The sequence below is a fragment of the Rhipicephalus microplus genome, unplaced genomic scaffold (assembly GCF_043290135.1).
Source record: "Rhipicephalus microplus isolate Deutch F79 unplaced genomic scaffold, USDA_Rmic scaffold_24, whole genome shotgun sequence".
Taxonomy (NCBI): domain Eukaryota; kingdom Metazoa; phylum Arthropoda; class Arachnida; order Ixodida; family Ixodidae; genus Rhipicephalus; species Rhipicephalus microplus.
In genome coordinates this window covers 9171559-9196411 of record NW_027464597.1, presented here as the reverse complement: position 1 = coordinate 9196411, position 24853 = coordinate 9171559, and the positions used below count along the sequence as shown (strand labels likewise).

Here is a 24853-nt window from a genome sequence, read left to right as displayed (position 1 = left end):
CCGAGCATACCAATCGGTCTTTCAAGAATTATTCGACGCAGTGAGGCGAAGTGACGGCATGTGAGAAGAAAGTGATCTATTGTTTCCGGTTCATTGCAAACTACACATAGGTTAGTTAATGAAAATCCTGATTTGCTAAGATAAAAATTTAACAGAGGAACTCTACAGCGAAAGCTTGTGAGGGTCACCTCACATTGACGGGAAAGGCATTTTGCGGTGTTCCATGTGAATTGCAAGTGCCGAAATTCTTCAGATTGTAGAAGCGATGTTTCGTTCATTTTTAAGATTAACAGGTGTTTCCACTCTGCGTTAGTAGTAACAAATGCGAAAAACACTTTTTCGTCCATAAAGATGTCGCAGTTACACTGAACTTGACAGTCGCAGGATGGCTGAGATTTATATGCCGCGTACAAAAAGTTTATGGCAGACAACTAAACCCTGCAGCCTAACCTTTTGCTGATACTTTCAGGAGACTCTGTCCACGAAATGATGGGAAGGGGTAAATGTAGCTGAAACCCAGCATCCCGGTAACCATCGTGCCGGCTAGGAGTGCTACTGTGACAATGTGAGCCAGTGCTGGCGGACGTGCAGTGCGTGGAGTAGCAGAACGTCATTACAAAGGTAAATGGACCTACCAAATGGTCCAGCCACATGCTCACCGTGGTCAAAAAAAAAAACAAGACAAAGTACCCATTTGCCTCTATTCAACGGCTCTGAACAGTGCGTTCCTTCGAGAAAACTGCCCAATGCTAGTTTTAGAAGACGTCTTTCCATGGCTGTCCCAATTGACTTTTTTTTAACATAAATGCGGCATCTGGATTTTGGCAAATCAAATTACCTAAAGAAAGTCCCAATATCTGCAGTATGGGTATGCCTTACGGGCAGTATCTATCCCTAAGAATGCCCTTTGGTACATGATCAGCCCCATAAACTTTTCAAGCTGCAATTCACTGAATAATGCACGACCTGCTCAATGTCACGATGGTTATGATTGATACACTGGTCAGGGCAAAAAAAAAAGAAGGAAGCTATCTTAAACCTGAAACTTTGGTTGACACGCTGCCGCAAGCATGACCTCTCCCTTCACCTAAGAATGTGCACCTTCTTATGAATGTGGTTTGCCACTGGGGACACATCTACACGATCACAAGGTTCACACAAAAACTCAGAGCGCGTTCAAGAAATTCTGGAAATACACGAGCCCAAGAATTGTAAGCAACTGCAAACTTTTCGAGGAACAATTGACTTCATTCAGCGTTTCAACCCCAACATGTTCGTCATTACTAAACCACAACTGCAAAAACATAAAGCGTCATTTGGACAGAGAGACCAGCCAGTTTTGCAGCACTGTGGCGCGCACTAATGCCAGCGCCGATTTCGGTTTTATTTTTCAATTTAAAGAAGGCAGTGGTGCTTTCTTTCGATGCCGATCAGTAAGGCGTTGAAGCTGCATTACTGCAAGGTGGCTATCCTGTCACCTATTGCTGATGATCCCTTACAGTAGTGCCACAACGCTATGCGCCAATTGAACAAGAAACGATACAATAGTTCATGGATGCGCTAAGTTTCATGAAGTTCAGCCAGGTGGACGACATCATCAAATCAGATCCCCAGCTTTCGTACTAATATTCAGCAAGCCTTTGCATCAACACCTTCTCCGTTTGCAGCCATGTGCCTCAGCTTACATAATCATCATCATCATCATCATCACCATTATTATCATCATTAGCAGCAGCAGCCTACATCCACTGCAGGACAAAGGCCACTCCCATGTTCCGCCACTCAACTCGGTCCTGTGCTTGCTGCTGCCAATTTATACCCGCAAACTTCTTAATCTCTTAACCTCTCTCATGCCTCAGCTTACAACGTTATGCAATAACATGGTGGCACAAAGTTAGTAAAGGGCAGTTCCTGGCAGAAGCTTTATAGCGCTTTTCCAACAAAAGCGAACTAAAAAATGACGGCACGTTCCGCTAAAGGAAACCATGTATAGATGGGAAGCAGTAGGCGCTAACACTAACACTGGCGGCGACGTAGGCGCTGGCGCTCACCGCGGCGTTGAGCAGGAGTGAAACCAAGGAAGGTGCAAACATGCAATGATAATTAAGAGACAGTAGGATTTGGGCGAGTTCGTGGAACATGATAGAGAGTGCTTAGAAGTGCATATGACAAGCGGGGATAGAATATATATTTATACGAGACAGGGTGCTGAACTGGCAACAATTTATCTCTTGAGAAAGTCTTTGCTTTTATGAACTCACCAGCTTGCACCAGTCTTGCGTGAAAAATACTGATATTGCCCAGGTACATCCCACTGCCAAGCAACTTTTCATTATCGGTGAGCACAACATAACGGGTGCTATCACGATCATTATTTAATGAACATATGTTTCCTCCTTCAATTATCTCGCAAGTTGTGCGATTCCTGCGTGTTGCATATATAGTGCAATTTGAAAACTTTGGCCTGCACCCACATGTGCTGCAATGAACAAGCAGCCACCCTTGTTTGTAGTCGTCAATATTGTACAGATATTCCTTCAGCGTCCCATTTAAATGGCGACCTGTTTTGCCGAAGTAGTATTGTTCACACAATAAGGGCAGCTGACACAACACATTACAAATGCAGTGTATAAATTTATAGCATCTGACTGTGGGTCTTGGTGGTGGAACGGACAGTCTTCACAGGCGATTCAATTTTTTAGGAGCCGTAAAGACCACGCTCACATTAACACGCTGTGCCACTTTCCTCAGTTAGTGCCCAATCATGTGCATATACTTGATTACGGCGACAGCTTGTTTCGCTGACACATGTTGTACTACGCTAGCGTTCACTTTTGCCTGAAGTTCACGGAGCAACAGATACTTGCACGTGGTCGAGGTTATCAGCTTTTATCAACCCTGACGATTACTCAACAAAGCTTTCAGCTATCTTGCGGACACAGGAGTTACGCAAAGCATTGAAGAAACAAGATTTGGCGATACCTCGCTCAACTAACTTGAAATGCGTGCAATGAAATGGCAAAACAGGCTTATTTTCACACGGATGATCATGTGCTAGGAAAGTTTCAGAGTATTGTCTGAGCCACTTGGAATGTATGCTATTCAAAACAATAATTATGTCGCGGTGTCTTATCTAGAATATCAGTACTGCAAAAGCTTACCATGAAGTTATACACCATGTTTTCCTCTAGTCCGCGCACCGTGAAACATGGTTGCATTTCATGGTCCCTTGCAGAGTACATGGTGTCATTGATCAATATCCGAATAGGTTGGTAACTTGTTTTTGCCTTCCAGTATTGCAGCTGGTAGTGTTCCAGAACACCGGCTGGAGGATAGGGAGCTTCCCACATGAGCAATATGCTGTCTTGAGAAATCAGATCGTAGTCCAGACCTCCAGGAGCGCGCGGAGCTGAGTTAAAGAGATTTACGGGCACTCATGACGACAATATTCCGAAAAAAAAAAGAAAAAAAATGCACTCAGCAACACTTCACATGCTAAGCAAAATAGATTAGGTGAACCCCTATTCAAATTCTTATTTATTTGCCATTAAAGGCATGTGCGTTTTTCAAGTTACTATACCGAAAAGAATGGTGGAAGAACAGGAAGGAATCAAACAGAAAGGGAAAAGGCCGGTAGGTTAACCAGGAAGACTGGCTACCCTACACTGGGGGATTAAGGAAGGGGGCGAGGAAGATGAGAAAGAGAAAAGAGGGAAGAGAAGGAAAAGAAAAAGGTAGAGACAGACAGCAAATTCACTGCAGCGTGTATAACTCCACTTAAAGTCAGAGGCGCCCCAACAAACCCGCCGTCCACAAGGCTTTGACTGCCTTGTGGACTGTCGAGTAATGTGAATGGTACTGTAACAGCACCAGCACGGAAGGTGGTGGATCGCAATGCGTTAGCAAGTACTTGTCTCTCTGAGGCGAATCGATGACAGTGACACAGGAGGTGTTCAATATTTTCGTTCATGTCACAAACATCACATACCGCACTGTCAGTCATTCCGATTAACGAGGTATATGCTTTGACGAAAGCGACTTCCAGCTAAATGCGATAGATAAGCGAAGCTTCGGGTCGATGTGGTCAGGGTGGAGGCTGTAGTTGTAGTGAAAGGGCTCATGTAGTCTGGTGCGTCGTGTCTTTGGTGTGTTTCCCTCAGTTAGTGTGAGACTGCGGGCCAGTTCTGTATCACAGCGTCCGTTCTTGAGGGATTCATTTACCTAAAAAATCACCAGAGTTGGCCTTTAAAGGGACTGTTTACTGCTCGGAAAAATTTTTCTGATTGTGGCGCAAGTGAAAAGATCGTTCATCACGTCGGTGGCTACGAGCATGCTTTCGTGGCAGAAAAAAAAGAGAAATATAATTTTAACTTGATGCTGGAAGTCAATGAAATGTGACCACTAGCGCCACCCAACAGCGAACGTGGTCAATCTTGACAAATTATTGCTAGGACAAAAAACTTCGCAGGTAGACTTATTTCGTTTGAAAACAAACATGTTTACCCTGAAATCGTATTTTCTTCATTTGAGGCAGCTTTGCGTTGCACCAGAGACCAATTTTCGTTTTGTTTTTCTCAAACGTTCAAATAGGTGCCCAGTGGCGCTGGCAGCGGTGTGTTCGAGTGCCTGCCTGCAAACGGTGAAGAAACGCCACCACGGCGTCCGCCGCCGCTCATGAGAACAGCAAGAACGTGTGTGCGTGCCTAAAGCAACCACTGAGTTATTTTTTTTATTAATAACCAAACTTGATGAAGCCTGCAAAAACCGCAAGCGTTTTCAGTTTCTAACTTTCATCGGCACCGACCAGTGTTGTGGGCATTCATCCCACCAATGAAAGGAGACATAACGTGGACAGAAAAATTGTGTTTAAAATTTTTTTACGCACTTTCCAGAGAAACCGCTGCAACATTAGACACTTTACATAGTACGCTTCCAATTGCGACACAAAACAGTAGAGCAATGAAGGATGGTAGACAGTCATTTTAACCATCATAGCACGACTTGACAAAAAATATACACAGGACCAGATGGAATTACAGGCTTTTCGTGGCAACGAAGTATTCTACCACAAAGGCACGCTGGGGCTCGATACTTCATAGCGGAAATACAATATGCAGGCGTAATGTATGCGGTGAACCTGTTTGGATATTTAAGGACGTTTTGCAGTGTCTAAAACCAACACTCTTACAACCCTACGAAAACATTTTTACACGCATACCAACACCCACACCAACGATTATTGCCATTTGCCTAGCATGCTTATTATTGGGTGTTTCGACTGGCTGAAAAAAAAGTGAGAAAAATAAAGTTTACCACTCAAAGAACGTGCAAGTCTGGATTAATTGACACCAAATAATATGCACAAGACAGCGTATTGTAAAACACGCCATGGACAAAGTGTTGTGACTTTATAGCGTTCCTCTGACCATCTGGTATATAAAACCATATAGTATCTTGATTCGGCATTCTTGCCAGTGGGGATATTTGTCTTTCATATAAACTAGCATTTTGTATTAGAAAAATAAGCGTGAATTTACAGCGTGCTTGAAGGTTGTCGGAAAACAGACACATATATAAAGCTTGCTGAAGATCGAAACGATCTTTAACTAGAGAGTGCCAGTAATTATCTGTCATGCTGTGGTATGGGCCATTGGCGTTTCGATTACCCCAAACACTGTTGACTCCTGAATATGGAAAGAAGTCTACATTTAAAGGCTCGTTTTCTTTGTTAGGCACGATATTAAAACTCTGTAGGCCTGATAAAATCACTTTCAATCGTTTGCCTCAGTAAATGAATTAGTTTAATTGGCAAGGCATGTACAGTGAATGATCTTAGCCCCCAGAGTGGGTTTCACCAACATTTGGAAGAACCAACTAACCAACCAAATGACGCAGATTGAACGTGCACTTAGTATCTCCTGGCAAGTCAGGCGGCGGCTCACAAAGAGTGTTTTAGTTAGAACATAGCCCCTTGAAGTCTACTTGAAAAATGAAAGCATATTTACTCCAGAATGGCTGACAATTGGGCTTTGTGATTTACGATGCCAAGTTTAGATTCCACAAACAAGACAAGGACTAAAAGAAGAGACAACGACACACAGAGCATGAACTTTTGTTGATAGTTTGCCCTCTGTGCGTCATCCACTCTTGTTTAGGTTCATGTCTTCTTGCGCAATGAAACTTAGCACGCTAAACCTACTTTTTGCAAATTTTGAATTGGTAAAGTGTGCTTGACTTCCTGAAATTCTTTCAAGGACACAAACTGTTTTACAGTGTAGAATAAATAATCACTTTAACATGTTTAGCACAGAGTGTAACAGAGCCAAATAAGTACCAGGCGTCACACAAAGTGAATTGCCCAATGGATAGTTGTTTAAAGCTTTTAACCTATTGAAAAAAGTATCAGCCATAAGTATTCATCGTCGTCAGGCACAGCATGGCCGACTGTGAATCGAATGTGCTTCCTCGAGCGCTGCCGAGCAGATGGCCATCTCCACCGTTCTCTTCAATCAAAAGAGGCGACTCTATTCAATCACTCCCAGACAGCCATTCATGCTTTCACCATTGGCGCAATCTCCCAGGAACAGCACCGTATCCTCAGTGCACAAGACATCATTATTCACATCTTAATGTTGTTTACATCTGGCATGGGATATTTTGAAAGAGCCCCCACAAACCTCCACAAGCTGACCCACTCCGACGCTAGGCCTGGGGATCCGCGTCTGCGGAGGTTCGCCCCAGCTTACGGCGCAGGACAACGGACATCAATTATTCAGAAAAGATGAGATTTCACAGCACTTCTACCTTGGCAGCAGCGTTGTACCCCCATTTTTACAGAAAACTACACAGAGCCAAGGTGAGGCTTAGAATCCTACAAAAATGATTCATGTTGAAATGTTTTGTTTCATAAAACATTTCTCGAAGCTTGTATCGTCATTGTGGATTGCCAGCTAGCTTACAGCACATGCTTTTGCAATGACAGTCGTTACTGGGCAATAATCAAGGCGAGCCTGTCAAAAGGCGCACTACCATCAGAAACCCCAACAAATGGCACCAGCTTTGTGCCATCCATAGAGCCCCCGATACGTCAGTTATTCTCAGCCTGCCCGTCCCAACATAGGAAGAACCCACTGCCCTCTAGTCACGTCTCTTAAGATCCTCAGTGAGACTTTACCATTCATCGATTCATCCATGCATCCTTCAGGCACAGCATCAATAAAGTCCACATTATGCCTAAGGGATGTATAGCTTCGACCAGAGAAGAAAAATAAATAATGGCATAGTGGGTGCTCTAGTACTTAAAATTGCTTACCTTGTAATTTGTGTAATAAGCTATGCACCTAATAAACAAACTTCTGTGAGCATGCTGTAGCCTAATACCTAACATATGAGTTTAGTGCAACATTGCAGATATAGGAATAAAAATATTACCCCTATATTAATATAATTACCCCTATGTAAACTTACGAGCAATAGGCGTTGTGAAGTTGGTGGAGGCAAACATTTGCGAACGGCCAGCAGCATTCTCGGCATACACCTTGGCTCGGTATCGAGTGTACGGCAGCAGATCCCGGTAGGTTATCGAAGTCGAGTTAACCGTTGTTTGTCGCAGCTTGTTCTCCCAATGGTCAACGCTGTCGATTTCCACATAGTACGATGTGATGGGCCCATTACGTAGTCCGCAGGGTACCTCAGCCCACGTTAGCGTGTCCAAGCTCCGTGAAATATTTGCATAGTGCAATTGAGTTGGCACTCCTTCTGGAACTGCATTAAAGGTATCAAATAACTGTTTCCTGAGCACGTTTTTGTGGCAGCAAATGAAATTAATAAACACACTTACGACAAATAGAGAAAATGTTACAGTCAATTGTTTTTTTTCTCTTAAATTAATTAAAATAAAACGTTTATCAGTTGAAGCAATCAGTTGCACAAAAAAAGAGTAATATCACGCTGTCCTTTTTTCATGTATCAACTGTTCACAACCTGTAAAATTCCCTGACAAATTCTACGTAGCCTGTTAGTGATAGCCCATCTGGCGTAAAAAGCCCTATTCAATCGAAGACAAAAAAGAAGGATAATCGTGGATGAAACATAGTTAAAGTACTGGTTGCATGGCACCACGGCTTCTGGCCTCACAGTTTAAATTACCAGAATCATAGACATGGTTTACATAGTTACGAAACGTGATATACAAATGAACGTACACAAGGCGGTATTACAGACCAAAGCTTTAGGGAGACCTCCCATTCCTATCTGCTTCAAAGAGTACCAACCTTAATGCAGGGATAAATTTCTTCAGCTTTCTCCTTTTGCGAAATTTAACAAAGCACAGCCAGAGGGTGCTAGAATGGTGCGCCATGCCTGTCAGATTGAAGCCAACTCACTATCTTGCTCTGTGTTGAACGTTGCATTCATCTCTGGGCCGTACTTGACCGTGAGGGCTGCCACGGATAAAAAATAGTTGGTGTATGGACGCAGCGGCATCAAGTCCAGTCTGTGGTGCGTCGGCGACGCCAGGATTGTCGTGTCCAGTTGGTTGAGTGCGTTACAGCTGCGTATACGGGACGCGAGGAGCCTGTAGACGACGCGATAGGCCCGGATGACGCCGTGCTTTTGTTCGGGTGGACTCCAAGAGACAGTGACGTTGCGAGGGCCACATTGAAGGAGCTTTACGTTGACCACCTCGCCAGGAGCTGCATGGAAGAGAGACAGAAATGTCATGATGCATGTGCGAAGGCACAAGAACGAATGAAAAAAGATAACAGGGCGATAACAGAACCGTTGGATGGCCACGCTTTAGCGCGAGAGCGTAAATGAGGGTAGGCTAGAACAAGAAGCTTAGTCTTGTTTCGAGCATAATCACGATCATTTAGCATCACCATCATCTCAAACACCATCAACATCACTATATAGCATAATCACAATTCTTATTATAATTTACCAGCAAATCATAATTTCGAGCATCATTGTGCTTTAGTTTTATTTATTGCTTCATTCTCTCCTCTCTCTTGTCACGTGACCTGCGTAACACTGAACAATGATGCAGACTACTAAGACTCTACCATTGTTAGACAGACTCACCTTTATCAGGCACCACACTTATTTGAATGTTGTATCTGACTAAGACCTTGCTAAAACAGCTCAATGTAGCGAATGATACAATTCGCATTGTTGTATTGCTATAACTGTTATTTTCCTTGACTGGCAGAGCGAAAGGTGGGGGACGAAAGGGCTTAAAGGAAAGCATACAGGGAATACTATATTTCACTGGGTGTTCTCTTGTAGTGTTCTACTTGCAACCATCGTTTGATGACGCATGTCAAAGTCCTACCACACCGATAAGGAAACTCAAAATAATTTAGTGAAACCTCTTCATGGCATTTCGCGTGTACGCTTTAAACTCTAGTAATTCTAGCTATCTGTACCTATTTTTTGTTTAATCAAATAAAACTACCTTATGGGCCCCTAGAAGCATTGTGGAAGGGGGGCAATACCATATAGAATTTTTAAACATGTATAGGATAGAACAAGACAAAAAAGTATATGAGAACAACTTAAAAATGTTACTGTGATAGAAGTGGGAGCGCATTATCAGATCTGCTTGTATTATGTGCTATACAACAAATAGAGGTAGAGAAAAAATACACTTTGAATCAAGACAGATAATTTACACACTAAGTTTTGACACAGTTATTTGCAAACTATGTAATTACAGAATGAACACGACCTAAGGTTGCTAATGCAAAAAAAAAATGTGTAACGTAAAATTTCATACAAATGCCAATGAAGGCTATCAAAAAAAACTAGGAAATAGTAGTGGTATGAAACGTAATTTTTGGAACTGTGCGTTTAATCGATGCCTGAAGCTTTTTTTTGGTTATCCTCGAAATCAGCGGCGTTAGAAAGGTCATTCCCAAGGTTATCTTGAAGAGTGGAAAAGTTAAATGAATGAGCTTTTTCGTAAATGTGCTTAAAATTAAGCTAATTATGCAAACATTGTGACCTATATATGGTGAAGTATCAAACTGCTATGATGAAGGTATCTATATGTATTTATGAAACAATGATAGCAGGGTTATATGCCAATGTTTGTGCAAAGGATGAAGAGGCAAGCCAAGTTGATTTGCGTAAGGCTTTTGTTACAATATATGTTCATATGGTGGTGTTGGGACGTTAAACCCCACAAATCAATTAAATCAATCATCAAGCTTTCGTTACAATAGTGATGACGTGAAATGAAACACGCAGACGCACTACTTAAAAATTATAGTTTTTCAATTCAATACTTTCGATAAGAATACGAAATGAATGCTCCATACTTAAGCTCAGCTTTTACAATTGTTAGATAAGCTTGTTTATGAATATCTTTAGTAGAATGATATATCTTGCGATGTATGCAGGTCAATTATCTTGAAGCATTGCGGCAATTGCAATCAATATGAGTTGACCAATAAAGAGCAAAAGTTGGATGAGCTCAAGCTAGTTATATTGTGTGTCATGCACGATATTCGTGTTATTTATATGGTACAAAAAGGTACATGTATTAAGCTACCAGCTAGAGCTATTGATTTTACATCCATCAATGTTATTCTTCATTAGCCAAGTGTCACACCAAAGGGAAACAGGTTCAAGGTCTTTCTGGAGGACATGGTGATCGTAATTAATTTCAATAGGACGGTAAATAATGCAGTCATTGAGAAAAAGCACGTTTGGGTAAATATTACCTGGTAAGACATTATTGTACATTAGAAATAGTAACGGTCCAAGAACACTTCCCTGTGATATGATTAATAAATCGATAGCCTTAAAAGCTCGTTTCGCAGAAATTCAGACGTCGATGTCGGCATTGGTGTCATTGGTTCTGAGCGAAAAATTGTTACAGAAAAATCGAGAAAAATGCAAATAAAATGAAAAAAAAAATTATGGGTTCGTGTGAGGATGAAACTTGGGTTGTCTGTGTGGAAAGTGGTTGTTATACCACACAGCCATGCGTATGCTTGTGAATACAGCGACAATACCACCCTCTGCTTGGAAATGTAGTGAAAGCAACTTTAGTGCTTTACAAATACATGCGTCCTGAATATATGATTCATAATACAACATAAACTATTGCAGTAATAATGCGTGGTACATGCGTGAATTGACAGGGCCCATAGCCACTGTCGCTTCGTGTTCTCAGTTGTTTTGTGCTACAGAGAAAAGCAGAGAGAGCTTCGAAAAATGATTCGTTTTCGAACAGCTGCTACGAAATGTCACAGCGCACAAAACTGGGCGAAAAGGTTTAGCCTTATGGTGTGAAGTGCATGCACAGCATAAAGACGACAGACAAAAGAAGCAGACCACAGGACAAGCTCTGTTTATTTTTGTTTGCTTGTTTTGTGTCCTCCTTCTTTTGTGTAGTATCCTTAGGCGCTACATTTGATACCAAGAAGTTATGATTTAAGCTTTGAATGCTGCTATTTTTACTGATGCATGAATCTGCCATTATGATCATACTAAGCAAGACCTTGAAGCACGCTCATTTAAGGGCACAAAGTAACATGGCCGGCTGGCACATGGTGAATTTTCTAGTGTGATGAGCCTGGTCGGCACCACATTTTTTTTATTACGATTGAATAATTAGCAGAAGCTGCAGAACTCAGTTAATCACTGTAGATTTTCACCCCCGCAAACGTGCGCCGTCTGACGATAGTAGAAAACTTGTGTAAGGAGGCAGCGATAAAATATTAAAATTTTCGGGCAGAGAAACTTTTGCTCGTGTTAAATTATACTTAGCTACGACTCTGAATCAGGCACGCGCGTGCGTGTGCATCTCTTGCGCTTATCGTGAATCATGAGAGAAAAGTTGTGGGTGCATGTAGCCGTAAGAATGCTGTGTTGCTTTCCACGAAACGGGGATACGTTGCATGGTGATGTGCGTCATAGGGCTCTGTGAGCTAGAAAAAAAAATTAAATCACGCGCATGCTTTCATGAGTTCACTTTTAGATTCCAACCAATAGTGAACTAAGTAACAAGGTGTCAGGCATTTCTAGACACAGAAATATGTTTATTTGTGCATGCACTCGTTAATGCTCATTTGATTTTTTCAGTTCGACACAGAATGACTGGTTGCCTTTTTGCAAAAGCAGAGTGCTCGGCCTCCATGTCTTTCTTATAGCTGGTCATTAAAGGCGACGCTGGCAATCAGGCATTATGAGAAACTGATGGTGCTTTCCCAGCGAGAATTTATCAATCTTCCTTAAGGTACCAATGTGTTTACCACATTCTAGTGCACAATAACAAATTCAGTCTGAGGTATTTCATGTATTACCCCCTATCAACACTGACTCATGTCTCAGGGGTCTCTATTTTTTTTAAATAATATACACCTTATATAATAAACTATACCCACCATCACGAGTTCTTTCAGGTTATTCAAAAACACTGCAAATCAGCACCTCAGCCGCAATAGAGAAGTGTTTCATAAAGATTAGATGTATACTGGTGCAGTCGAATAAAAAAAATCAGGAAGAGAAACTTCTCTCAGAAGTTCATTTCTTAGCCACCAGTGTCAGAGATGGGAAATATTGCGTAAAGAAAACTGAAGAACGACTTTAAGATGCACAGAGGCAGAACACCCACGTAGACACACTATCGGAAACAATAATGCGCCAAGTATTAGTTCTGATAACTGGGACTGGCAAACGACGTTTTCCTGATTTGTTACGAAAAATGCCTGGCTTACAAAATGGAGGTACACCTACATTAGAGTTGTTTCAAAGGAGCTTTGAAAGTGACAGCAAGGAACTGATACTGTTCAATGTAATGCGTGGGCACACCGCTGAAATGTACTTTGAATTAGCTCATAATGTAAGAAAGAGCATAAGTCATTATTAACATTGTTAAAGCGCCTCAGTAATATTTTGCAACCATAGTAATAGCAAGCCCTCTGAAAATCTTTCTTGTCATTCCTGCATTAATGCTTCCATGCTTCTGAACTGTGATGACATTTATACAGACTCTGCGCATAATCTGTCAAATAAGAAATGATAGTCTCAATGGTGTGTGGTTCACTTCAATGGGAAAAAATTAAGAATTCAAATTGCCAACCACAACTTGCTTTATTAAATGCATCAGAAAAGCTGCATTTCCCGGTAATTAGACGTAAATAATTATATGCTCTCAATTGTTCAGATGTTTGCTAATATGGCCCCTGTCTTGCCATGAGTGAAAATATGTTTATGTTTATGGCTTGTACAGCATTGCTTTCTCACATAAATCACAAGCAACTTGAACTCATGCTTAGATTGCTGTGAGTTGTAGTTATATACAGCCCTAAAAGCTTTTTATAATACTTACCATCTTCAGCTGATGTCACGTTCCACGTCTTGGTCCACGGACTATATTTGTTGTTCGGTGTTCTTAGGCGCAGTCGGATGGTCACTGGCATGTACGGGGCCGTTTGTATGCTGTACCAATTTGTGTGCCACGGGGGAGACTTCGTCAAATTGAACTCCACCAGCGTATTATTGACTTCTAGTACTACATTCACACTCCAGCACTGCCAGCTCTCGTGGTCAGGGTTCTGTGATTGGAAAGAAAACAGACCAAGAGTTGAAAAAGAAAGGGCAGTTTTGCCCTAAGACCTAAGCAATGATTTCAATTGTCATACACTCGTATATCATACGAAGAAAGGGTGGCACCTCGCTCATTTTGTAAACACAGGCAGAGCAGCTCGAGAAGTGGCCTTGGTGTGGCCTAGTTCTTCAACAAAATATGTGCGAGGAAAGCTGCACACGAACGGAGCTATCAAGCATCTTCCCAAGCGTTTTAAAAGAGAAAGTTAAGAACACGGGCGAATGTGCCGTATCGGTGAAAGTACGGAACTGCAGGCATGCAGCTTTCCCTCTCCTACGGAAGCGGCATCGGCTGCGCTTCAAAGCGCAATCTGACGCTCTGCAGTGTCCCGCAGGTGGCAATGAAGAACCCTCTGCCATACTGAATAACTTAAGGGACATGAGTAATGAACGGTAAAAGATTTATATATTGGTCTAAACTTTTGATGCTTCAAAACATTCGCTTGTGATTTAACAACAAGTGAAGAAGTTGGACACAGACCCGATATTGCACTTACGAATACCACACAAGTTAAGAAAAATAGAAGAGAGCATTATTTACTTATTCTGATGAGTCCTGACATTCCACAGATATGATCATCCACGGGATAGATTGAATGGGCTCGTTTCACAGAAATTCCGGGGCTGGAGTCAATGCGACCGACGATGGTGTACGAAAAACAAGGGTTTATATGAACTATAATTTGACAAAGATGCACATAACTAATTAATAAAATGTTTGATCCGTGTGCCGATTACAGCTAGGTGTTCTGTACGGCAAACAGTTGGTCTATGTCGTAGTACTGGAGTAGGAGTCAGTGCTTTTTTTGTCGTAAAACTTATAGTTACGATACCTCATTAAAAAGTCGACCTTCCTTAATGTGCGTAATGTCTCTCGACCGAACTGTAGAATCGCCTCGGGAATGAACATGTGTTCACTGCACAATGGCTGGTGGTTTAACCAGTCTAACGCTGCCAGCCATCATAAAATGTGCCACTAGGCAGACGCGCGTGGCAGCTTATACAGAAGCACAGCGGATACTTCGCCAATTCACGAAAAGAACTGTGGCGTAGTGCACTTCAAGTAAAAAAATATATCAAAAGAGGGTTATGTTAGAGACCGCATTTTAGGCAAATGTCTACATTGTTTTTTGTGTTTTTATCGTAACACCTTTATATATGAACCCGAATTAAATGTTAAAGAGGGCTTTTAGAGTGTGTTATATTGCCTACAAATGTGTGTTATGGGTGTTCATGCCCAAATTCTCGTGAAGGCCCATAAATGCCTATATTCAACATCGGTGCTAATATGAACACTTCTGAACCTGAGCTTTTGCTCTTGTGTACAGTTTAAACTATTGTACAAGTTTCCAGGCGAAATTAACCTCTTGAAACACTGTAGGAGCAGCCTACTCTTCAAGTTTAACGAATTTCCGGCAAGAAAGCATTAGCAGCACAACATCAGACGCGCCGGCCACCGTACGCCACCACACTGACACGACGCGAGCGGTTTGAGCAGGCGGAGAGAAAAAAATCTCTCTTTCTGAAACCTTCAACGGGAGCATGTCACAGCACATAAAATGAGTTGTGCATGGGAAAATAAAGGTGCGAAGAGCCGAGGGAAGAACACGAGAGTGGCGTCTATAGCTGAGGACGGGGCGGGCGACGTTTGCACCTGGTTTTCTAAAAAAGCACAGTGCTCCCAATGACTTGGAGCACCTCCTTGGAGATCTGGGTGTCTGTGTATGTAGGGTAGAGGGGCAAAGGGGTGTGCAAAGGGGAGCAAATTGGCAACGAATGCAAAATCCTGGAGTGCCGTCAGGGAAAAGTAAAGCGTAGGTAAAAAGTGAATCAGATGTCCATGTGGTTTTTTTTACGAAACATTTTACTGCGTACTGCACGCACTTTAAGCATCTATCTATCTATCTATCTATCTATCTATCTATCTATCTATCTATCTATCTATCTATCTATCTATCTATCTATCTATCTATCTATCTATCTATCTATCTGTCTATCTATCTATCTAATCTATCTATTCAGCCGCCCATGATTTTTAGCTCTCCTGGCCATTTCGATAAAGGTATCGATACCAAAAGTGGTATGACATCACATGACTGTATGACGAGCGTGACTAGTCATAAATCTTGACATGTATGTCATGAATTGCATGATTTACATTTCATGGACTTGCTGCTCTTGCGCTGATTTCATTATCATCATGTATTGTAAAACATTTATAGTATGACTTGATTGCAAGACAAACATAGGTGACAGAGCCTAACGTGGCATGCGTTTTATGTAAGTCATATTAATGAACGTCGAAGATAACTGACACATCCCAACATGATAATCATGATGTGCGTGTCATATAAAACATGGCTACTTGCTACACTCATAGTGCCTTCATGGTCGTTTCTCTAGTTTCATAAGTAACAAATTTGGTGTTGCATGACGTCAATAGACGACTTCACTAGCAGCAGTCACTACAGGATAAAGCGAAACAGCCAACGTTATCAGCAGAAACGTCATTTTTCTTGCGGCGTGGTTGAAGGCGATAAGTACTGATCCCTGTTACGCTATCGCGTTCTACCCTTGAAGGCGAAGTTCAAGCATTCTCAGAGGTTTTTTTTGTTTTGTTTTTATGGCAATTTAAGTTTCCTTTTAGTCTTGGCAGACGGCAACGAGAGCATAAGAATCTCCGAAAAGTGGTACTGTGTCTTTTTAATTAAAGCGAGTCTTATACGTAGAAAGTCAGGAATGAAAGAAGAGTCAGGAAAGGACAATAAAGTTTTAAAAAAGAAGAAGGGCACTTCTTTTAAGTGCATATAGTAGCAACAATTTTTCACTTTCCACAGACTGTGAAACTAGGCAACTAAGTATACGTTCAGATAATGATAGATAAACTCATATGTACTTATAAAATTGAAGAGAAGAGGTTTACCCTCCAACTGACGATAATTTCGCTGACGCTGTTGTTGTTTATATCCACCATTTGCGGGGGTTGCAGTGGTTCTGGAACGTAAATAATGTGACTTAAGGCAAAAATACAAGTAACAGAAAAACTTTACCTACCTCCACACGCGGTTCTGAAACGCGTATATTTCGCGCCCTGCTCCCTGTACATGCCGTCTCGATCGATGACCAAGACTCGCAGGTGGTAGTAGGTACCACTGCGGAGTAGCTTTAACACTGTGGAGTCCGTCTTCAGCGTTACGTTGAGTGCTGCGGTCCAAGTATCGTATGTGGCCTGTATTAATATTCAGGTACATTATAAGAGCCACATCAGCTCAAAACTGCTGCAAAATCAAGCTATATGATCACTGTATCACTAGTCAACCCCAATTGACGACGCAGTGTGTAGGTGCCTAGTAAAATTAGTAATGCGCATATACGCATATAGTGGCTCAAAACTTCTGCACAAACAAACTAGATAAATAATAAATGAACCTAACTTGAAGATAGAGTGTTTAGGTTTTGCTGTGATCATTACACAGCCCCTCACCACTACTACCAGTTGTTGCAGCTTGGGTCCGGCCGAGCTTGTCGCAGGTAGCTGGCCTCCTTTACCGGACATTTTTATCCCATATTGCTGGAAGGAAGGCGATTGTATGGAGGAAAGATAACAGGCGTTTATTTACATTAAGAAGGTCTTATGATTAAAAGAAAATGATGTTGCTATGCCACGGCGATCTCATGTCGAAAAGCTTCAACTAGCCCACGACGGTTGCTCATAATGAGTCTCTCTTCCCTAGATTCGTAGATGGGGGAACAGCTGCAAATTGTGCTGGCCAATCAAACGACTCATGCCACTTGCGACAGTGCCACCCAAACCACCTGTTTAAACGTCTTTGACAGAGTGTTGTGGCCACCACACTGCACCTGAGGCATCAAGGTGTTTTCTCCTTGACGTGAGCAGGCCGCTGGATGATGGGTCCTATGCTCGTACCGGTGCTATAAAAGGTCCACCACCTCGGAACAAGGAAACATCGTCGTCCGCAGTGACACTGTGCTGTCTCTATAGAGGTGATGCCGCATGCGATAACTATTAGGGTCATCTCATTGAGCACTCTGTGGCGTGCGACTGCACGGCACTTTGTGTGACTGCGCTTCCACTTGTGCAATAACCATAGTCTCGCCAAGATGAAAATTAAAACGTACAAAAATTGGCGTTTTGGGCCCGTATGGCCTCAATGATCACAATAAAAATGTTAGCATGGGCCTTAGGCTATCTATGGGCCAGGTGGCACAGTGTGCGGGTGGATATCACAAGCCCGACGTCCTAGTACAGCCGGACAATTATGGACTGCACACGCTCACTGCTGTGCGAACTGTCGCGTAGCTCACTACAACTCCCCACATTTTATTGAGTAATGAAAAAGTGTGCGCCATAATGACGACAAGGTTGTATCATTTGAAGTGAAGTCAATGTTTACTTGTGTGCCCGTAGACCATGCCTGAGCATTTGCGCGGAGAGGGGGTCGAAATATTCGTGCACATATTCATGCAGCCGTAATATGTTAAAAATCTTTATGCATTACTCCCACAATTTATAGTAATTATTATTAGTATCCCAAAAAACTCCACAAGTGAAGTTGATGATGAAGTTGCTAAAAATGATTATATTGAAGATTACAGATACAGGGAAAGGGGGTCAAAACTTCCCAGGCCACTATCCAATGAAACATGGCCTGGCGAAATTTCACCCCCCTGAACATATGTATTTGAAGTATCAAACATGTTTATTTTGTATTCATGAGGTGAACGTTAAGAAATAGCACCGAGGGTGCGTGCGATTGTTTCGAAGCCCCCATATACTTCAAATAACATGGTGTAAGTCACACTATCGACAAATTAATGGGCCTTTCAGGAGGTATCTCTTGGCCACAGATAGACAAGCAGCCACAACCACGCTGTCAGAAAAATAATTTGAGTGTGGACATTCCACCCAAAGGCGCGTCCAGATAACGTTCGGCTCTTTCCTCCTCTCGATGGATGGATGGATGGATATGGCTGTACCCTTTAGATCGGGCGGTGGCTAGCACCACCAAGCCGTAATACTTAATGAACCAAAAACTATATTTATTTTTTTTCCTTAAAAAGTGAGTTTGAGGATTCGTACTTTACAGTGAAGAGTTTAATTTGCACTCGTGCCTTGACTTTAGCCACCAATCAGATAACCTCCTTCTAGTTAAGTCTACTCGCTTAAAGTCTATTTTGCCCTCTTGGTCCCTAAACCCCAGTGCTTTGAAAAACTCTGCGCCATCATCCTGAACTATAGGGTGAAGCCCTTTACAGAACATTATCAAGTGTTCGGCAGTTTCTTCTTCCTCTCCACACGCACTGCATACTGTGTCTACCCCTTCGTATTTGGCCCGATATGTCTTGGTTCGCAGTACTCCCGTCCTGGCCTCAAACAGTGGAGAACTACCCCGAGTATTATCATGGATCCTTTCCTTGGCAATTTCGTGCTTAAAAGTTCGATAGATCTCTAGTGCGGACTTCTTAATCATGCCCATTCTCCACATGTCAGTCTCCGTTTCCTTCACTTTCTTCTTAACCGATAGTTCTTTTTGGTTTGGCCACCTGCTGTTTTCTAAGTATTTACCATTCAACTTCCTGGTTCGCTTCCTCCATTTTGTATCGACATTCTTCATGTACAAGTAGCTGAAAACCTTCCTAGCCCAACGCTTCTCCCCCATTTCTCTCAATCGCTTCTCAAACTTTATCTTGCTGCTAGCTTCCCTGCCCTCAAATGATGTCCATCCCATATCACCTTGTACTCCCTGATTTGGTGTATTCCCTTGAGCTCCTAAAGCAAGCCTACCTATTCCACGTTGCTTAATTTCTAATCTTCATTAAACTTCTGATCTCATGCACAAGACCGCATTGCCGAACGTCAGCCAAGGAACCATGACCCCTTTCCATATTCCTCTCACATCATACCTGTTGTAATTCTATAGTGCCCTATTTTTCATGACTGCTGCATTCCTGTTACCTTTAGTCTTCACGTATATCTCGTGTTCCCTCAGATACTCGGTCCCATTGCTTATCCATACGCCCAGATATTTGTATTTATCTTTCATCTCTAGTGTGACCTCCTGTATTCTAAGCTCACTACCTTCGTTGTCATTGAAAATCATGACTGCTGATTTTTTCTTACTGAACTTTAAATCTAACCTATCTCCCTCATTACCGCAGATGTCCATCAATCTCTGCAAATCTTCTTTGTTGTTGGCCATTATCACTATATCATCAGCATACATTATTGCTGGTAGTGCCTGATCAATAAGTTTTCGTTGTTTGACTAAAGAGAGGTTGAAGGCCAGTCCACTTCCCTCTAATTTTGCCTCTAATCCTTGTAGGTACATTATGAATAATAAGGGTGACAGGGGGCACCCCTGCCTGAGCCCTCGTTTTACCTCTGCAGGCTTGGATACCTGTTTTGGCCCCTTTATAACTACCTTGTTACTTTTATAGATACCCTTTAAAGATTAGTGACTACATGTTTCACGCCTAGTGTGTCCAGTATTCCCCACAATTCCTCTTGAACCACGCTATCGTACGCTCCCTTGATATTCAAAAATGCAAGCCACAGGGGTCTGTGTTCCTTTTCTGCTATTTCGATGCACTGCGTCAGTGAGAACAGATTGTGTTCCAACCTCCTGTGTTTCCGAAACCCATTCTGCAGTTCCCCCAGCACCCCTTCATCCTCTATCCACGCCTGCAGTCTTTCCTTTATAATCGGCATTGCCAGCCTGTAGACCACTGATGTCACTGTTATAGGACGGTAGTTGTTTATGTCAGCTTTGTCCTCCTTTCCTTTATAGATCATGCTCATCCTGCTAAGTTTCCATCCATCGGGAACTTCACCATCGATTATTATTGTGCTCACTGCCTCTCTCAAAGCCTGCTTAGACTTCGGACCTAATGTCTTTATCAGCCTAATTGAAATGCCATCCGGGGCCTGTTGATGTACTACTAGGAACCCTTTTCTCAGCCCTTTCCCACTCTCGTTGTGAAAATGGAGCCATTGCACCACATGATTCGTCCTTGTCTATTGTGGGGCATAAAGTACTTCTTTGTTGGAATTTTACTGTCACCCTTGTTCTTATATATTCAATAGCTTCGTCCCCTTCTAGCCTAGCAAATTGGGCTGTAGTTATAAAACTCTGCTCTAGGCTCGTCTCATTTCTTAGGGAGTTTACATGGTTCCAAAATTTTGCAGCTGCCTTTCTATCTTTTTTATGTACTTGTGCCAGCCACTGAGCTCCCTTTCTTCTAATTTTTTCATTGATCAGATGGGATGCATCCCTTCTACAGCTTAGAAAGGTTTCCCATTTTCTTTCAACATCATCTGTCGGTTCACCCCGCTGCTTAGCATGTCTGTGTTCCCTAGAGGCTTCCTGACGTTTTGCTATGGCTCTCTAAACTTCCTCATCCCACCAACTTTTGGGTTTGTGTCTTCTTTTTCGGGGTGACTTGTCACGCGTCTTAGCAAGCTCTAGCTCAAAGAGCCTAATTAGATTCGTGTATGTCCACACTGTCTTATTGTCCTCCATTATTACTTTCTCAATTTGTTTAGTGGCTATTTCAATTTGCCTTTTTGGATAAAAATTTTCCTATAGTTGCTCATCTTGTCTCCTTCCCACTTTCACTGCTCTTCCAAAACTTAGCTTGATACGTTTGTGATCACTACCCAGACTTCTGGAGCCACCTTCATCTATGTGCATTCCCCTGAGCTTATTATACATCCTATGTGACATCAGCGCATAATCTATCGTCGACTGAAGCCATCCTACCTCCCATGTTATTTGCCCTTCACACTTCTCGGTACTGTTGCATATGATCAAATCAAGCCTTTCACACATATCCATGATCATTTTGCCTGTCGGGTCGGTATACCCATCTATATCTTCTATGTGCGCATTCATGTCTCCTAGTATAATTATCTCGCACTCTCTTCCTAACTCCTGAATGTCCTTTGATATACACTCTACCATTGCCTGGTTTTCCTCTCTGGCCTTTGCTCCCGTCCACAAGTACACGAAACCAAGGAGTGTCATTTGACCTGCCACTTTTTCTTTTAGCCATAAATGTTCCGTGCACTCCTGCTTGACCCTTTGCCAGTCTGTACTTTTATGAATGAATGCCCCAATACCACCCCCCTTTCTGCTGCCTTATGTTCTATTACAATATTCCCACGCGTCGTCCGGATTGTTCGGAGGTTGTTCCATGTCCCTAAGATGTGTTTCTACAAAACCGTATATCATCGGCCTCTCTTCCCTTAGCTGTTCTTCTATCTCTTCCCACTTCAGCCTGTTCCTACCACCCTGCATGTTAATATACCCTATGTCTGAATTGGCTCGGCGCTCGTGGCTACGTCTATTCATGCCCCGGACTCTACCTATCTTAGATCTCGGCCCCCATGTCACAGCGCCCCCGCGTGACTGTGGCCGCCGCATGTACTATAGAACTATAGAAGATGAGCTGAGCGTAGCGTACGTATTGGTATTGCACACGTGAGAACTCAGCGTTAGTGGCATATATATATATATCCTTCACCCTGTTCCCTATAGCGGTGATCGATGCGTGTGGCGTTTTTCGTTGGCGAAAAACACAGCATGCGTTTCCAGCTTCATATACTTGCTGGCGCGCAGGATTACAAAAATACTACGAGTAAAAAAAAAGAAAAACGCGTGGTTTCTTAAAGAGCCACTCACCAGTCCCCATACCGAATTTTAGTTAGACAGTGGAAGTTTTTGTGTGTCCAGTGAGGAACATTTTGCCACAAAAAGTTTTTGAATCGGTTCATCACGAGCGGAGAAAACAGGTTTTTTGAAGCGGCACGAAACGAGGATGAGAGGGGGCGAGCTCGAAACCCTTGCTGCTGAGCACCTCCGCATAGCCTTCGCAAGCCCAATCTCTTCCCCACCCTCTCCAGCATCCGACCATGAGGTGACGTGCGCATGACGTGCCCAAACAAGTCCAACCTCCGAGCACGCAAGCGGCGTTGCTTCATTGGCCAGCGTTATTTTGTAGTCTTCTGCCTGTTTCTGCAGGATGGTTTGGAAACGCTACCTTAGATGTGTTAGAGTAGATAAGCACAATGAGTGCGCGAATGTGTAGGAGCGTTCCACGGTAATCGTTTGCTCAATGCGCTGACTGCGGGGACACGAACGCATGCAAAACACTGGCACATTAGCCTCGCATATAGTAGCATTTCACGGGAAAAAATGAAAGAAAAACGCGCACAATTTTTTATTGCGTCTCATTATATATTTAAAGTTTTAATAATCTCTTAAAGCAACAAATATATAAACTACGCATGTTGTGTTAAATAATTTTTGCCTTGTCACGTGGTATCATGTTGACAACGTCAGAGCAGAGTCGTATACATAGAGGACCAATGTCATTGCATTGCCGTGTACGTAGGGTCATTCATATGCCCACGTCATGCCCTCACTTTCTATGCGTGCACCGGCAGAGGGGAGGGGGAGCAGCGTTCATCTTGAAATTTGACCAATTTCTGCGACACGTAGCGTTGCAAATTTGGGCAGACGTGATCATGAACGCCTCGTCTTCGCATTGCGCTTGTCAGCTCGAAATTGTCAAAACCTAGTGAGTGGCCCTTTAAGCCCCTTATAGCGCGCCATGAAACATCAGCCCCCCTCCCCCCCCAAAACTGCGGCTGGCGCATGAACTAAAGCAAAACATTGTGTGGGCGGGCTCTCGGTCGCAGAGGGTGTCCACACCTAATTGCCGCAACCAACCATACGAATGTCATTGATTGAAAAATGAATTGTTTTACGAATACAGAAACATTACGACGGACGTGTTTAGCAAAGCATAACAGAAACAGAAGTATTAGAGTGCGTTCTAATTTTCATAAGTATTATGAAAATTACTTTCATAAGTATCTTGAAGTGAATCCCATTACTTAAAAAGCATGGTTAGTACACTGCCACAGAACATACCAAGGGAACAGTGTTTGTTTAGGCGTGCTGGATAATTTAGTGATAACGATATCTTAACGGCATATACAGTGTATATGGAATATTTTATTGTGTCAGACCTGAGGTAAAAAATAAAGCGTGCCCGTATAGCATGTTTTTAGTCATTTTGTATTTATAGAGTATTTGTGACAAGTTGAAGGTTTGGAACGGAACTTCGAGTTTTCGTACGTTAGTAAATCTATATATGGATCGCTTGCTTATGTTACCCCAAATAAGTTGCTAGTAAGCATATGTGAAGTAGAGTGCAATAAATAGCAAATGACTGTGAGAGATTGCCAACACACTCTTACGTTTTCTCAGTACACGTGAGGCATTCCAAGGTTTATTTACCACATGTATCATACGAGAATACCCTTTCCCATATTCATGAAACATAACGTTTACAATTTCTAACTTTAGCTAGAAGCACTTACACTGGCAGTTAACATGACACGGTAGGGAGTAGAGATCCTACAAAGTAGGTGTTGCGGGGGAAAAACAGATTTATTTATCTTTCAGTTAATTAGCTAATAGTTTTTCTGAGTCAACATCATGTTGTTCTTTTTTGTCTAACTTAGAGACACAGCGACACTCACGAGATGATCTATGTTAGTACTGCAAAATATTGTGTTATCCGCATAAATCTTGTATCGAGATGCAAGGTCAACATTCATATTTGAAGTCAGAAAAACAAACAAACAAACTGAATAAGAATGCCACTTCACCTTGTACTGAATACAATAGTGCACTGGATTCCCCTCGCCCATGTCTATACCATGTATCCATTGGTGGAATCGTACCGTTGCTTCTTTGTCGGTTACTTCACTCACGATAGGTGCATCTTTCAGCAGAGGATAGCCTGAAATTTGTTCACAAAAGCATCAGCATAGCGCCGTCATCACTGCTACGCCAATTGTTTGCATAAATATTAGTAATAATATCATTCATTTATGACATTGTATGTGCCAAAGCAATGATATATGGGGTGTGCGGATTACTTTGACCAGCTGAGATTTTTCGCTGCGCATCAAAGTGAAATAACATGGGTGTTCTTCATATATCGCCCCGCTTGGAATGCACCCGCTGTGGCTGGGCTTGGCAGCGCCACACTCTACGTTCTATATGCAGTTTAACAAATATTTGTACTTAGGAAGCACGTTGACCTTTTGACTGACCTTGTGGCAACCAAACTCGCAGTGTTTTTTTTTTTTTTTTTTTACTCGTGACAGCGCAGTTATCATGAATTCTGCTTTCATGCTCTA

The 24853-nt window shown here is 42.4% G+C and overlaps 1 protein-coding gene across 5 annotated transcripts in view; it reads right to left on the bottom strand.

Moving 5' to 3' along the window:
- The window catches only part of LOC142786439 (receptor-type tyrosine-protein phosphatase T-like), a 253813-nt gene that overhangs the window by 115847 nt on the left and 113113 nt on the right, over positions 1 to 24853 (bottom strand). For 4 of the 5 annotated variants that reach the window (XM_075884122.1, XM_075884119.1, XM_075884118.1 and 1 more), the window contains 7 exons: positions 24317 to 24450; positions 16672 to 16846; positions 16541 to 16611; positions 13340 to 13565; positions 8385 to 8693; positions 7468 to 7764; positions 3162 to 3409 (listed from right to left, as the gene is read on the bottom strand). In XM_075884122.1, coding sequence (XP_075740237.1) covers positions 3162 to 3409; positions 7468 to 7764; positions 8385 to 8693; positions 13340 to 13565; positions 16541 to 16611; positions 16672 to 16846; positions 24317 to 24450 — 1460 coding nt within the window. The remainder of the gene's footprint in view (positions 1 to 3161; positions 3410 to 7467; positions 7765 to 8384; positions 8694 to 13339; positions 13566 to 16540; positions 16612 to 16671; positions 16847 to 24316; positions 24451 to 24853) is intronic. The other variant, XM_075884121.1, reaches the window with a different exon arrangement.